The sequence below is a fragment of the Ranitomeya variabilis genome, chromosome 4, assembly GCF_051348905.1.
Source record: "Ranitomeya variabilis isolate aRanVar5 chromosome 4, aRanVar5.hap1, whole genome shotgun sequence".
Lineage (NCBI taxonomy): Eukaryota > Metazoa > Chordata > Amphibia > Anura > Dendrobatidae > Ranitomeya > Ranitomeya variabilis.
In genome coordinates, this window is record NC_135235.1 from 654,985,794 (window position 1) to 655,001,467 (window position 15,674).

A 15,674-nucleotide genomic window follows, 5' to 3' on the forward strand; every position below is an offset into this window, starting at 1 on the left:
CTGACATCCTTATAAAGCTCTTTGGTCTTGCCCATGTTGTAGAGGTTAGAATCTGACTGATTAATTGAGTCTGTGGACAGGAGTCTTTTATAAAGGTGACTATGTATGATAGCTGTCTTTAACCCCTTCATGACTGGAGCTTTTTTGTTTTTGCATTTTTGTTTTTCTCTTCCCTTTTTCCCAGAGCCATAACTGTTTTATTTTTTTGTTATTATGGCCATGTGAGGACTTATTTTTTGCAGGACGAGTTGTACTTTTGAATAATACCATTGGTTTTACCATGTTGTGTAACAGAAAATGGGGAAAAAAATTCCAAGTGCGGTGAAACTGCAAAAAAGTGCAATCCCACACTTGTTTTTTGTTTGGCTTTTTTGCTAGGTTCACTAAATACTAAACCTGACCTGCCATTATGATTCTCCAGGTCATTACGAGTTCATAGACACCAAATATTTGTAGGTTCTTTTTTTATCTAAGTGGTGGGAAAAAAATTCAAAAGTTTGCTTAAAAAAAAAAAAATTGTGGCATTTTCCGAGACCCGTAGCATTTCTATTTTACTTGAACTCGGGTTGGGTGAGGGCTTATTTTTTGCGTGCCGAGCTGACATTTTTAATGATACCACTTTTGTGCAGATACTTTATTTTGATCTCCCATTATTGCATTTTAATGCAATGTCTCGGCGACCAAAAAAACGTAATTCTGGCGTTTTGATTTTTTTTCTCCCTACGCCGTTTAGCGATCAGGTTAATCCTTTTTTTTATTGATAGATCGGGCGATTCTGAACTCGGCATTATCAAATATGTGTAGGTTTGATTTTTTTAAATTGTTTTATTTTGAATGGGGTGAAAGGGGGGTGATTTGAACTTTTATGTATTTTTTATTGTTTTCTTACTTTTCATCACATTTTTTTTTTACTTTTGGCATGCTTCAATAGCCTTCATGGGAGGCTAGAAGCTGCCGTAACTTGATCAGCTGTGCTATATCGAGGCAATGCTCAGATCGCCCCTATGTAGCAGAAGTACTGCATTGCTATGAGCGCTGACGATAGGGTGGCGCTTATAGCAATCCGGCATCAGCAACCATAGAGGTCTTAAGGAGACCTCTGGTTGTCATGCCGACGCACCGATGACCCCCGGTGCTCGTATTTCTGGCCCGACGGCCAGAAACGCTCATTAAATGCCGCTGTCAGAGTTTGACAGCGGCATTTAACTACTTAATAGGCGCGGACAGATCGCGATTCCACCATCGCCTATTGCGGGCAAATGTCTGCTGTTGAAAATAGCTAGCATGTTGCTGCTTTGAGGTGGGCTCACTGCCGGTGTCCACCTCAAAGCGAGGATTCTGACGTCGGACGTACTATCCCATCCGACGTCAGAAAGGGGTTAATGCAGGTAACATGTTGATTCTAACTGGTCTGTAGAAGCCAGAACTCTTAATGGTTGGTAGGGATCAAATACTTATTTCTCACTGCAAAATGCAAATAAATTTATACAATGTGCTTTTCTGGATTTTATTTTTGATATTCTATCTCTCAATGTTAAAATTAACCTACCCTTAAAATTATAAGCTGTTCATGTCTTTGTCAGTGGGAAAACTTACAAAATCAGCAAGGGATCAAATACTTATTTCCCCCACTGTAGTTCTCAGCTTGTGTTCTGGAGTAAATTATGAAATTGGGTTCTCCACTGTACACCTGATGTTGACTGCTGATGGGGAACATTGCAAGGTGCAGAAAGGAGAGAGATATTTGGAATTGTGAGCGTGGCTTTTACTAGTTGTTTTTTGGGAACTATATCAGTTTTCCAGAGCCTTTTGGCATCACATAATGTAGAAACCCCTTATTTTTCTATTGACAGATGATGAACCTGAGAGGGGTTTTTATTTATTTATTTTTTACTATATGAGTTAAAGCTTTTACTGTTATAATTTTGGATTAGATAACATTTTTGATCGTCTTTTATTCTTATTTTTTGGATAGGCAGAAGGAACAAGTAAACAGTAATTCAAAAATGGTTATTTTATTTTGAAGCTATGTATTTCACCGTGTGCTCAATTTATTCCTATTGTTAATATGATGATAGCAGGGCCGGTTTTAGACAAAGTGGGGCTCCAAGTGCCAACATATTGCACCATCACACAGAAACTTTCGGTTATATTTACATGCCCCGAGTTCAGGCCGTTAAACGAGTGTGAGCGAAAATATTGAAGTCGTTCGACGCTTGTTTCCTGGCCTCTTTACACAGGATGAGTAAAAATGATGGAAACAGAGCAATCACTAGTAGATCAATCTGTACCCACACAGTATCATGTGAACAATAGCAAATCTGCAGTTTTCACCGGGTGATGTGCTGTTGAGAACAATGAACCATAAACAATCCAATCACTCAATGAATAGACAGCATTTTGCTTGTTTAATATAATGCTCCCCATAGTTCTCCATATAGTAAAAGGCACACCCCATAGTCCTCCATTTAGTATAATGAGCCCCAAAGTCCTCCATATAATACACTCCCCATAGTCCTCCATATTGTATAATACACTCCTCATAGTACTCCATATAGTATAATGCACTCCCCATAGTCCTTCATATAGTATAATACACTCACCATAGTCCTCCATAAAGCATAATACACTCTCCGTAGTCCTCTATATAGTATAATGCATCCCATAGTCCCCATATTGTATAATGCACCATAGCCCTCCATATAGTACAATGGACTCCCAATAGTATAATGCACCCCTTAACCTTTCATACAGTATAATGCACTCCATAGTCCTCCATAGACTATAATGCAGCCCCATATAGTACACATAGTATAATGCACAGCCCAGAGTATAATGCAGCCACCACATAGAATAATGCCCTCTCCATAGTCCATTATAGAGTATAATCAACTCCACATAGTCCTCAATAGAGTATAATGCAGCCCCCATAGTCCTTGATAGAGTATAATGCAGCCTCATAGAGTGCATATAGTATAATGCTGCCCCATAAAGAACAATTCAGTCCCATAGAGTACAAGGCAGCCCCACAGAGTATAATGCACCCCCCCATGGAATGCAATGGAGCCCCATAGAGTACATATAATGTAATACAGCCCCCATAGTCCTGCAGTATTATGGCCACTATGTATGCACTGTGTCACGGGGTTACCGCGACAGTGTGGAGCCAGAAGACCACAGCGTCTGATTGCTCCTACTTTGTCGCTGAAAAGACGCACTTCTCCTTCATTTTAAATGTGTTAATTTAGAACAGGAGTTAATCGGCCATGTTGAAAATCCCTCTACTTAGCTTGGTTAGCCACTCCTTTTCCCTTTATAATCTGGGCTCTGTTACTAATCCTCATCAGAGCTAGCATTTGCTGCATGGCTAACGGTGGGAGAGGAGTACATATGGGAAGGAGAGTTGAAGGAGTTATTAGTGACTCTGTTTTTGTTTATTTCCCTATTTCCACACCCGTGTGCATTCCTCTGTTACATGTGAGTGAATAATTTTGTATGCCTGGTGTTTTATGCTAACCCTTGTCTGTGTTGCCTTGTTTGTCGGGTTGGTGTACTACGGTGCACAGTATCGCCCCCTGTTCCCTGGGTGGGTAGGAGAACAGACAGAGGGCTAATTTAGAAGATAAGGCAAGGGCGGAGGCCCCGGCATCTTTGCCATCTGAAGTATCACTGGGAGCAGGGTAAGCTAGGATGCCCCCTAGTGTTAGGGACAGGGAAGGAGCCCCTGGTCCTGGGTCACCCGACCGCTGTGTTGTGACATTAGGTCTGATAGCTACCATTTTCTCTGATGCATGATGGATCCAATCTCTGCTCTGACGGGGCAATTACAGCAGCTCAATCTGGAGGTGATGGATTTACACACGGTGGTTTTACAGCCCACTGGTACATCTTGTGTGGGACTCCCATCTCCCCAGCAAACCATAGTGGAACCCAAGGTTGTGTTGCCTGACAGGTTTTCTGGATGGCATGACAAGTTTGTTGTGTTCAGAGAGGTCTGTAAACTGTACTTGAGGCTACGTCCAGTTTTCTCAGGTACAGAGGAGCCCTGTGTGGGGATAGTATTCTCACTCCTTCAGTGGGACCCCCAAGCATGGGCGTTTTCTCTCCTGTCTGACTCTGTCTCTTCAGATGGTGGAGGTTTTTTTTCGGGGCACTGGGCTTTATATATGATGACCCTGTTCGCGTCTCTTTAGCTGAGTCCACACTGTTCCAAGTTCTGCAAGTAGACTGGCCAGCGGAAGAATATTGCTCTGAGTTCTGGAGGTGGGCCATGGATACTACGTGGAATGAGCCCGCACTCCGTAGACTATTCTTTGAGGGGCTTACTGTAAGGGTAAAGGATGCCTTAGCTCTGTATGAAACTCCTGACTCCCTTGAGGCAGCCATGTCTGGTGATCCGAGTTGATCTCCGTCTGGTACATTGGAGGGGGTACAGTCCTGAGAAGAAGATGTGCGTACCAGCATCTGATGTTCATGCGGCCAAACTCATCCGGGTTTTTCACATGGCTCACCCTGATAAGCCTGGTCCTGAGGTTCTTCGTAGAAGAGGTGGTACTATCACAGGGTTACCGCGACATTGTGGAGCCAGAAGACCACAGCATCTGATTGCTCCTACTTCGGTGCTGAGAAGAAGCACTTCTCCTTCATTTTAAGTGTGTTTATTTCTTCTGGCAGAACAGGGGTTAATTGGCCATGTTGGAAATACCTGTGCTCACAGCTTTTCTCAGTTAGCCAATCCTTTTCCCTTTATAATCTGGGCTCTGTTACTAATCCTCATCAGAGCAAGCATTTGTTGCATGGCTAACGGTGAGAGAGGAGTACATATGAGAAGAAGAGTTGAAGGAGTTATGAGTGACTGTTGCTTGGTTTGTATGCTTGGTAATTCCTTCTCTTCTCTGTTTTTGTTTATTCCCCTACCTTAACACCCCGGAGAATTCCTCTGTTACATGTGAGTAAATATTTTGTATGCCTGGAGTTTTCTGTTAACCCATGTCCGTGTTGCCTTGTTTGTTGGGTTGTTGTACTACGGTGCATTTTATAGCCCCCTCTGGGAGGTGGGAGAGGAGAACAGACGGAGAGCTAACTTAGAAGATAAGGCAAGGATGGAGGCCTCGGCATCTTCATCATCTGAAGTATCCCGGGGAGCAGGGTGAGCTTGGGCACCCGCTAGTGTTATGGACAGGGAGGGAGTCCCTGGTTCTGGGTCATCCGACACATTGATTTAAAAAAAAAATAAATACAATACTCACCTCTCCCCGTTCCCCACTGCTCTTGTCTCTGTAGGGCTTCTACTCGGCAACTCCAGCGCCTGGTGCAGCGTGGCGCACGCTGAAGTGACATTATCGCGCCAGCTGTATCAGACACAGAGGAGGAATGATGGAATAGGGAGCGTCACCTGTTGCTCTCTCCTCCTTCATTGCTTCCAACTGTATCGGAGTGGGGGCCCTAGACAAATGCCCAGCTAGCATGCTCCTAACGCCAGCCATGGATGACCATGATATCGGACACACACGTGTGTGTGTGTGTGTATATATATATATATATATATATATATATATATATATATATATATATATATATATATATATATATATATATATATATATATATACACACTGGATATATATATATTTTTTTTTCGTATAGTTTGCTACTTTTGCACACTAAAAAATGTGAGGGGTTGTTCTTTTTTTGGGCTATGTTGACATTTTCATGATACAAATTGTACCTTTATGATTATTACAACATGTTCAATTGTTTCCTATTTGGTCAGTATTACAAATCAGTATTTGTAACCTGTAAGCCAAAATCAGGAGTGGAACATCAGAGGAGAAGGATAAAAGAAACATGTGCATCACTTCTGTATTTTTCACCCACTCCTGGTTTTGGCTTACAAATTCTGATGTAAAATACCGACCAAATACTGAACATGTGAACATGGCCTTATGACATTACTTTTTTACCAACTCACAATTGGTACCACTACATTACATCCCTTGAGGGAAAGCTTCATTCATATGTTTCGACGACCCTTAATGAAATTTAATTCAAGATCCACTTACAATTATTACTTTGTTGGAACCGAGGTACAAAGGAGCTCCCACAGCAATTAGCGACAGCTTGCCGTGTTTCCCACTGTCCATTCTGCTTAGTATGCCCCGTTGTTGTAGAGAGTGAAATGTGGTTAAAAAAAGAGAAATTTGACTTATCAGACAAATTCTTCTGCTGTACCAGTGGTACGTCTTTTCTGTCTTTTTATACTGCTCCAGATAACACAGTTGGGCCCTGCAGATCATCACTGGTCTGATTTTATACAGCACAAGATGCAGCAGCAATGTATGTTATATATGACACATCATCTCCTTAACCACACAAAGACCAGAGGAAAGCAGTAGAGTGGCAGTGCTTTAATGGACATGGATTCAACCGACAAGAAATGCTTGTTTTTATTATTTTATCACATCCCCACCACCACCAACTTTTTACGACAACATGTAAAACCTAGTACTAATCCAGTTTCATATTTTCTCCAAATTCATCAGTTTTTTCGATTAGTACTATACTGGTACTGTCACGGTTCCACCCCTCAGTGTGTCTGGGACGCAGTTACTGCCAGCTTGGCAGTCCAATCTGGTTTTGGGGTGTACTGAAGCTGTCAGTACTTTGATTGATAGCTTGGCCATCCAATCTGGTACAGGGGCGTGCTGAGCTGTCAGTGTGTTGATTGACAGCTTGACTATCCAAGCTGAGACTGTGAGGCGTCGGCTGTCGCCAAGTGTTCATTATTCCAGGTAATTGCTATGCTACTTAACTGAGCTGTGTCTCCCAGAACTCCGCCAGACGCATATTCTGCTTTTAAGGTTTGTTCTCCTGTGCTTTGAGTTCTGTATGCTTGATCTGTTGCCTGACCTTGGACTCTGACCATCTGCCAGTTTAACCCCTTCAGCTCTGATCCGTTATCCTCCCACTACTCTGACCTCGGAACGTTACCTGACTATGCTTTTGTCTCTTCCTTCTGTTTATGACATTCCCTCCTGGCTTCTGACCTTGGACTCCTTGACCATTCTGACTCACGGCTTGGCCACCAGAAGTGACTAGAATCACCGTTACTCTGTTCTGCATTAAAGTACATGTTACTGTCAATGATAGTGTGGGACAGATGATAGCACTATTTTTTTATAGAAACATTATGAAAAATATAAATGTTATGGTCATTTTATTCAAAAATAATTATTAGGGTTTTTTTCTTGGCAGATGACTGTACCAGCAGATCAGAAGAACATCTGACATCTTCAATTTCTAGATCAGATGACCTTGATATCACACAAGATACAATTGAAGTGTTTCCCTTTTTCCCAGATATTCCTTCATCTATTCGCAGTGAAGATCTATCTTTTGATCCTTTTAAGCAGGTCCAATCTTCTGATTCATCACTGACTATTAAGAAAAATGAGACTTATGAAACAGATGATCAAAATCAAAGTTCTCTAGCAGGGAATACACCATTTTCATGTTCAGAATATGGAAAATGTTTTCCCCAGAATACTTCTTTTGTTCCTTACCAAAAAATTCACACTCAGGAGAAAAGATTTTCATGTTCACAGTGTGGGAAATATTTTAACCAGAAATCGGATCTTGTTAGACATGAGAGAATTCACACAGGGGAGAAACCATATTCATGTCCAGATTGTGGAAAATGTTTTAATCAGAAATCATATGTTCTTAAACATCAGAGAAGTCACACAGAAAAAATTCTATTTTCATGTCCAGAGTGTGGGAAATATTTTACAGAGAAATCAAATCTATATAGACATCAGAGAATTCACGCAGGGGTGAAACCTTTTTCATGTTCAGAATGTGGGAAATGTTTTACAAGTAAATCAAATCTTGTTTCTCACCAGAGAAGTCACACAGGAGAGAAGCCATTTTCATGTTCAGAATGTGGAAATTGTTTTACAAATAAGTCAAATCTTGTTACACATCAGAGAAGTCACACTGGGGAGAAGCCATATTTATGTTCAGAATGTGGGAAATGTTTTAAAGATATATCAAATCTTGCTACACATCAGAGAAGTCACAAAGGGGAGAAGCCATTTTCATGTTCACAATGTGGGAAATGTTTTCTTTTGAAAACAACTCTTATGAAACATCAAAGAATTCACACAGGGGAAAAGCCATATTCATGTCCAGAATGTGGAAAATGTTTTTCAAATAAATCCTATCTGGTTACACATCAGAGAATTCACACAGGGGAGAAGCCATATTCATGTTCAGACTGTGGGAAATGTTTTACAGAGAAATCAAATCTTGTTTCACATCAGAAAACTCACACGGGGGAAAAGCCATATTCGTGTTCAGAATGTGGAAAACACTGTAGAGATAAATTCACTCTCGCTAGACATCAGAGAACTCACACGGGGGAGAAGCCATTTTCATGTTTAGAATGTGGGAAATGTTTTGGCGACAAATCGCATCTTGTTAAACATGAAAGAATTCATATAGAAAAAAAGCTATTATATCTAGAAAGTGAAAAATGTTTTTCTTGAAAATCATATTTTCTTGGGCATCAAAAATACTCACATTGGGCAGAAGCCATATATTCTATTGAAAAGTTGTACAACAAAAATATGTAGTCAAAAACAAAGGCAGTCAAAGAATAGTAAATGAGGAAGGGAAAGATGTTTACAGCTGAAAACAGAATAAAAAAATATATGTAGTTACTAACAGACTAATAGAATTAAGAAATATACTAGTTATTAACAGACATCGGCTATTAAAAAAGCAAACAAAAAGTCACATTCTATGTGCACTGACTGACTTTTTGGACAAAAGTATTGGTATTTACCTTTTAATTGCTGAATTCAAATTAGTTTGTAAAACGTATTCTATTTTAAATATTCATGCAATAAGCAGTAGGAGGCACAAGTGTAATGAGGAGAGTATCAGCTGCAAATGAGACAACACCACAGGGTTGTCAGAATATAAAATTCAATAGCTAAATATCAGTGATTTGCGCTGTACATACCTTCCTTAGGACGAGTTTTAATGATTAATTCTGTAGTGTGGATAGGTTATAATAACCATGTTGATGTATCCCCAGAAAAGATCTTTCCCTTGTATGGTAAGGATGCTGATCTGTCATAGGCAGAGAGTGGAGGGTGGAGAGTCCTCTATGGGTATCCCCACAGGTCGAGAGTGTGGCTTGCGGCAGCTAAACGATGAATCTTCCGGAGCGCTGTCCCGGCCGGGGACAAAAGCTCCTTATGGCTCTTTTCCTTCGGTGCGCAAGCATCAGTGTGCAGTGATACAGTCCCACGGTGTCTTCGTAGCCGACAGGACCTATGTGCCATAGACGCTCTCGGTCACGTGACTCGGCGAAGCAAGAGGCGCCGCGAGGACCAATTCCTACGCGTTTCAGAAATACACGGTTTCCTTCATCAGGGATAGTTTAGGTAGTGGTATGGCTGCCTTTTATCCTGTGTGGATACTCATAGAGGACTCTCCACCCTCAACTCTCTGCCTATGACAAATCAGCATCCTTACCACAAAAGGGAAAGATCTTTTCTGGGGATACATCAACACGCTTATCTTAACCTATCCACACAACAGAATAAATCATTAAATCTCGTCCTAAGGAAGGTATGTACAGCGCAAATCACTGATATTTATCCTAAATATTCCTTTATCAACTGTTGGTGGTATTATTAGCAGACCATGTTGAGTCACAGAGGGTATTGCTGAATACTGAGGAGCATAGTGCATTTCAATTGCCAATGTTCTGCTGACTATTAGCTGTCTGGCATTAGCGTCAGCACAAAAACTATTCAGTTCCTAGGAGCTTCATGCCATGAATTTAAATGTGTGAAAAACTGAATGCCTTACATCACCAATCACAAAGCCAAGTTTTGGATGGAGTAGTTTAAATCACATTGCCACTGGACTCTGGACCTATGTGTTCTGTTCAATGACAAAATGACATGCTTCTTTTGGCTCTTGCCAAGAGAATGTACCTGTCTGACTGCATTGTGCCAACTGTAAAGTTTGTTGGAGGAGAAGTAATGCTACAGGCTTGTTTGTGATGGGTTGACCTCTGCCCCTTAATTTTAATGGTGGAAAATCTTATTGTTTAAGCATAGGAAGACATTTTGGACAAATCTATGTTTCCAATGTAGTGTGAGCAATATCCTATTCTGTTCCAACATAATTGTGCCCCAGTACACAAGCCAAGGCCCATAAGTAATGGCTGGGTGAGGTTGACCGTCACACAGAGCTCTGGCCTCACCTTCCAAATCATTTTAGAAGAACTAGAACGAAGATTGTGCGAAAAGCCCTTTCGACCAACCTGATTTTCTGACCTCTCAAATGCTCTTCTGGTTGATTATGCAAAACTTTCCACAGAAACACTCCAAAATCATGTAGAAGGCCTTCCCAAAAGAATAGAAGCTGCAAAGGAAATGAGATGTCTTAACTGCTCTTTAGGTGTACCGTGTAGGTGTCCAAATACTTTTATCCATATTGGTTGTGTGTGTATATATATATATGTATGTACAGTACAGACCAAAAGTTTGGACACACCTCATTTAAAGATTTTTCTGTATTTTCATGACTATGAAAATTGTAAATTCACACTGAAGGCATCAAAACTATGAATTAACACATGTGGGATTATATACTTAACAAAAAAGTGTGAAACAACTGAAAATATGTCTTATATTCTAGGTTCTTCAAAGTAGCCACCTTTTGCTTTGATGACTGCTTTGCACACTCTGGGCAATCTCTTGATGAGCTTCAAGAGGTAGTCACTGGAAATGGTTTTCACTTCATAGGTGTGCCCTGTCAGGTTTAATAAGTGGGATTTCTTGCCTTATAAATGGGGTTGGGACCATCAGTTGTGTTGTGCAGAAGTCTGTTCGATACACAGCTGATAGTCCTACTGAATAGACTGTTAGAATTTGTATTATGGCAAGAAAAAAAGCAGCTAAATAAAGAAAATCGAGTGGCCATCATTACTTTAAGAAATTAAGGTCAGTCAGTCCGAAAAATTGGAAAAACTTTGAAAGTGTCCCCAAGTGCAGTTGCAAGGACCGCCCCAGGAGAAGAAGACCACGAGTCACCTCTGCATCTGAGGATAAGTTTATCCAAGTCACCAGCCTCAGAAATCGCAGGTTAACAGCAGCTCAGATTAGAGACCAGGTCAATGCCACACAGAGTTCTAGCAGCAGACACATTTCTACAACAACTGTTAAAAGGAGACTTTGTGCAGCAGGCCTTCATGTTAAAATAGCTGCTAGGAAACCACTGCTAAGGACAGGCAACAAGCAGAAGAGACTTGTTTGGGCTAAAGATCACAAGGAATGGACATTAGACCAGTGGAAATCTGTGCTTTGGTCTGATGAGTCCAAATTTGAGATCTTTGGTTCCAATCACCATGTCTTTGTGCGACGCAGAAAAGGTGAACGGATGGACTCTACATGCCTGGTTCCCACCGTGAAGCATGGAGGAGGAGGTGTGATGGTTTGGGGGTGCTCTGCTGGTGACACTGTTGGGGATTTATTCAAAATTGAAGGCATACTGAACCAGCATGGTTACCACAGCATCTTGCTGCGGCATGCTATTTCATCCGGTTTGCGCTTAGTTGGACCGTCATTTATTTTTCAACAGGACAATGACACACCTCCAGGCTGTGGAAGGGCTATTTGACCAAGATGGTTTGGGGTGAGCTGGACCGCAGAGTGAAGGCAAAAGGGCCAACGAGTGCTAAGCATCTCTGGGAACTCCTTCAAGATTGTTGGGAGACAATTTCCGGTGACTACCTCTTGAAGCTCATCAAGAGAATGCCAAGAGAGTGCAAAGCAGTCATCAAAGCAAAAGGTGGCTACTTTGAAGAACCTAGAATATAAGACATGTTTTCAGTTGTTTCACACTTTTTTGTTAAGTATATAATCCCACATGTGTTAATTCATAGTTTTGATGCCTTCAGTGTGAATTTACAATTTTCATAGTCATGAAAATACAGAAAAATCTTTAAATGAGAAGGTGTGTCCAAACTTTTGGTTTGTACTGTATGTACAGTCATATGAAAAAGTTTGGGCACCCCTATTAATCTTAAGCTTAATGTTTTATAGAAATAGTTTTTTTTGCAACAGCTATTTCAGTTTCATATATCTAATAACTGTTGGACACAGTAATGTTTCTGCCTTGAAATTAGGTTTATTGTACTAACAGAAAATGTGCAATCTGCATTCAAACAAAATTTGACAGGTGCATAAGTATGGGCACCCTTATCATTTTCTTGTTTTAAATACTCCTACCTACTTTTTACTGACTTACTAAAGCACTTTTTTTGGTTTTGTAACCTCATTGAGCTTTGAACTTCATAGCTAGGTGTATGCAATCATGAGAAAAGCTACTTAAAGTGGCAACTTGCAAGTTGTTCTCCTGTTTGAATATTCTCCGAAGAGTGGCATCATGGGCTCCTCAAAACAACTGTCAAATGATATGAAAACAAAGATTATTCAACATAGTTGTTCAGGGGAAGGATACAAAAAGCTGTCTCAGAGGTTTAACCTGTCAATTTCCACTGTGAGGAACATAGTAAGGAAATGGAAGAACACAGGTACAGTTCTTGTTAAGGTCAGAAGTGGCAGGCCAAGAAAAACATCAGAAAGGCAGAGAAGAAGAATGGTGAGATCAGTCAAGGACAATCCTCAGACCATCTCCAGAGAGCTGCAGCATCAACTTTCTGCAGATGGTGTCACTGTGCATCGGTCAACTATACAACGCACTGTGTTTTTTTGCCGCCATGCATAACGCCTTTTTGTATTACCAAACAACTCAATATTGTTTTCATGAGTCCACAGGACCTTCTTCCAAAAAGAAATTGACTTCTCCAAATGTGCTTTTGCATACCTCAGCCGACTCTGTTTGTGGTGTGCTTGCAGAAACGGCTTCTTTCGCATCACTCTCCCATACAGCTTCTCCTTGTGCAAAGTGTGTTGTATAGTTGACTGATGCACAGTGACACCATCTGCAGCAAGTTGATGCTGCAGATCTCTGGAGGTGGCCTGAGGGTTGTCCTTGAACGATCTCACCATTCTTCTCTGCCTTTCTGATGTTTTTCTTGGCCTGCCACTTCTGACCTTCACAAGAACTGTACCTGTGTTCTTCCATTTCCTTACTATGTTCCTCACAGTGGAAATTGACAGGTTAAACCTCTGAGACTGCTTTTTGTATCCTTCCCCTGAACAACTATGTTGAATAATCTTTGTTTTCAGATCATTTGACAGTTGTTTTGAGGAGCCCATGATGCCACTCTTCAGAGGAGATTCAAACAGGAGAACAACTTGCAAGTGGCCACTTTAAGTAGCTTTTCTTATGATTGCATACACCTGGCTATGAAGTTCAAAGCTCAATGAGGTTACAAAACCAAAAAAAGTGCTTTAGTAAGTCAGTAAAAAGTAGGTAGGAGTATTTAAAACAAGAAAATGATAAGGGTGCCCATACTTATGCACCTGTCAAATTTTGTTTGAATGCAGATTGCACATTTTCTGTTAGTACAATAAACCTAATTTCAAGGCAGAAACATTACTGTGTCCAACAGTTATTAGATATATGAAACTGAAATAGCTGTTGCAAAAAAACTATTTTTATAAAACATTATGCTTAAGATTAATAGGGGTGCCCAAACTTTTTCATATGACTGTATATATAAATATACACACCATAGAGTGAAAAGAATTGCAACATCTATCTTTGAGAGAAAGCACACGAAGTTTCATGACGTGTGTAAATGCAATGAGTCTGTACCCTGCTTTTTGGTTTAATGTTTATGCTACCTGTTTTCTAAGGGTGATATTGTAAAATTGGGATAAGCTAAATACACTGAAGTTTGTTTTGTTTTATTATGGTCTATTCCTGGGATATTTTCTCTCTGCTTTTTATAAATAGCTCTATTTGACATAGGAAAATCAATTTGCAGAATTCCAGTTTATCATCCAGGTCAGTAATCTGTGACTGTCGAGTGGCCTGTGAATCACCTTACCTTCTGGCATTCCCAGCTCCTTTTTTTATTAACTGGACTGGCGCAACATCATCATCGTGGCATGGTGCAAATACAAGAAGACATGAATGCCGGGAGTTAAGGAGATCCGTAGGTCTCCCATCACAGATAACTGGCCTGGCAGAAGGACCAGGGTTCTGCAAATTGATTCTCCCATCTCTACTTTACCCCCAATGCGCTAGTTGTGTAGATTTGTTGTAGGTCTCATTTTGTGCTTTTCATTTTCTTTGTTACTCTACTATGTATATACTTTATAAATCAAGTTCTAATACTATAGTCCCAAATTAATTTGTTCTCTTTGTTAAAAACTTTAATACATTTATCATTAAAATCTTGCTTAGTCTTTAAAGGTAGCCAAAGTTTCATGTTATTATTGCATTGATTCCACAGCCCGCATCATCTAAAAAAGTTTGGTGATGTGAAAGATCCTTTGATACTTTACTCCAGGCAATAGATATATTACTTAAACTAAAAATGTTAAATGTACATCTCCCCAATATAAGGGTATCTATATACACAGTGGGGAAAATAGGTATTTGATCCCTGGCAGATTTCGTAAGTTTGCCCACTGACAAAGACATGAACAGTCTATAATTTTAAGGGTAGGTAAATTTTAACATTGGGAGATAGAATATCAAAAATTAAATCCGGAAAATCACATTGTATAAATGTATTTACATTTTGCAGTGAGAAATAAGTATTTGATCCCTCTGGCAAACAAGACTTAATACTTGGTGGGAAAACCCTTGTTGGCAAGCACAGCAGTCAGACTTTTTTGTTCATGATGAGGTTTGTTCACATGTCAGGAGGAAGTTTGGTCCACTCCTCTTTGCAGATCATCTCCAAATCATTAAGATTTTGAGCCTGTTGCTTTGCAACTCGGAGCTTAAATTCCCACTTTTAGAGCCACTCCTTTGTTGCCTTGGCTGTATGTTTTTGGTCATTATCTTGCTGGAAGTCCCAACCACGACCCATTTTTAATGTCCTGGCGGAGGGAAGGAGGTTGTCACTCTGGATTTTACGGAACAAGGCTCCATCAATTCTCCTATTTATGCAGTGAAGTAGTCCTGTACCCTTAGCAGAGAAACACCCCAAAAACATAATGTTTCCACCACCATGCTTGACAGTGAGGATGGTGTTCTTTGGATCATAGGCAGCATTCTCTTCCTCCCAACACAGAGAATTGAGTTAATGCCAAAGAGCTCAATTTTTGTCTCATCAGACCACAGCACCTTCTCCCAATCACTCTCAGAATTATCCAGGTGTTCATTGGCAAACTTCAGACGGGCCTGCACATGTGTCTTCTTGAGCAGGGGGACCAGGTAACGAGTTGATTAGTAGCATCTGACTGATCTGAAGGAGCCAGAACTCTTAATGGTTGGTAGGGGATCAAATACTTATTTCTCACTGAAAAATGCAAATACATTTATACAATGTGATTTTCTGGATTTTATTTTTGATATGTTATCTCTCAATGTTAAAATTAACCTACCCTTAAAATTATAGACTGTTCATGTCTTTGTCAGTGGGCAAACGTACAAAATCAGCAAGGGATCAAATACTTATTTCCCACAATGTATATACAGTGGATACGGAAAGTATTCAGACTCCTTTA

General features: G+C 40.4%; 1 protein-coding gene across 1 annotated transcript in view; it reads left to right on the top strand.

Moving 5' to 3' along the window:
* LOC143767509 (uncharacterized) overlaps positions 1-15,674 on the top strand; it is a 95,985-nt gene that overhangs the window by 21,324 nt on the left and 58,987 nt on the right. The window contains exons 7-8 of the mRNA XM_077255904.1: positions 7,255-8,436; positions 9,453-9,458. Of these exons, the coding sequence (XP_077112019.1) occupies positions 7,255-8,436; positions 9,453-9,458 (1,188 nt within the window). The remainder of the gene's footprint in view (positions 1-7,254; positions 8,437-9,452; positions 9,459-15,674) is intronic.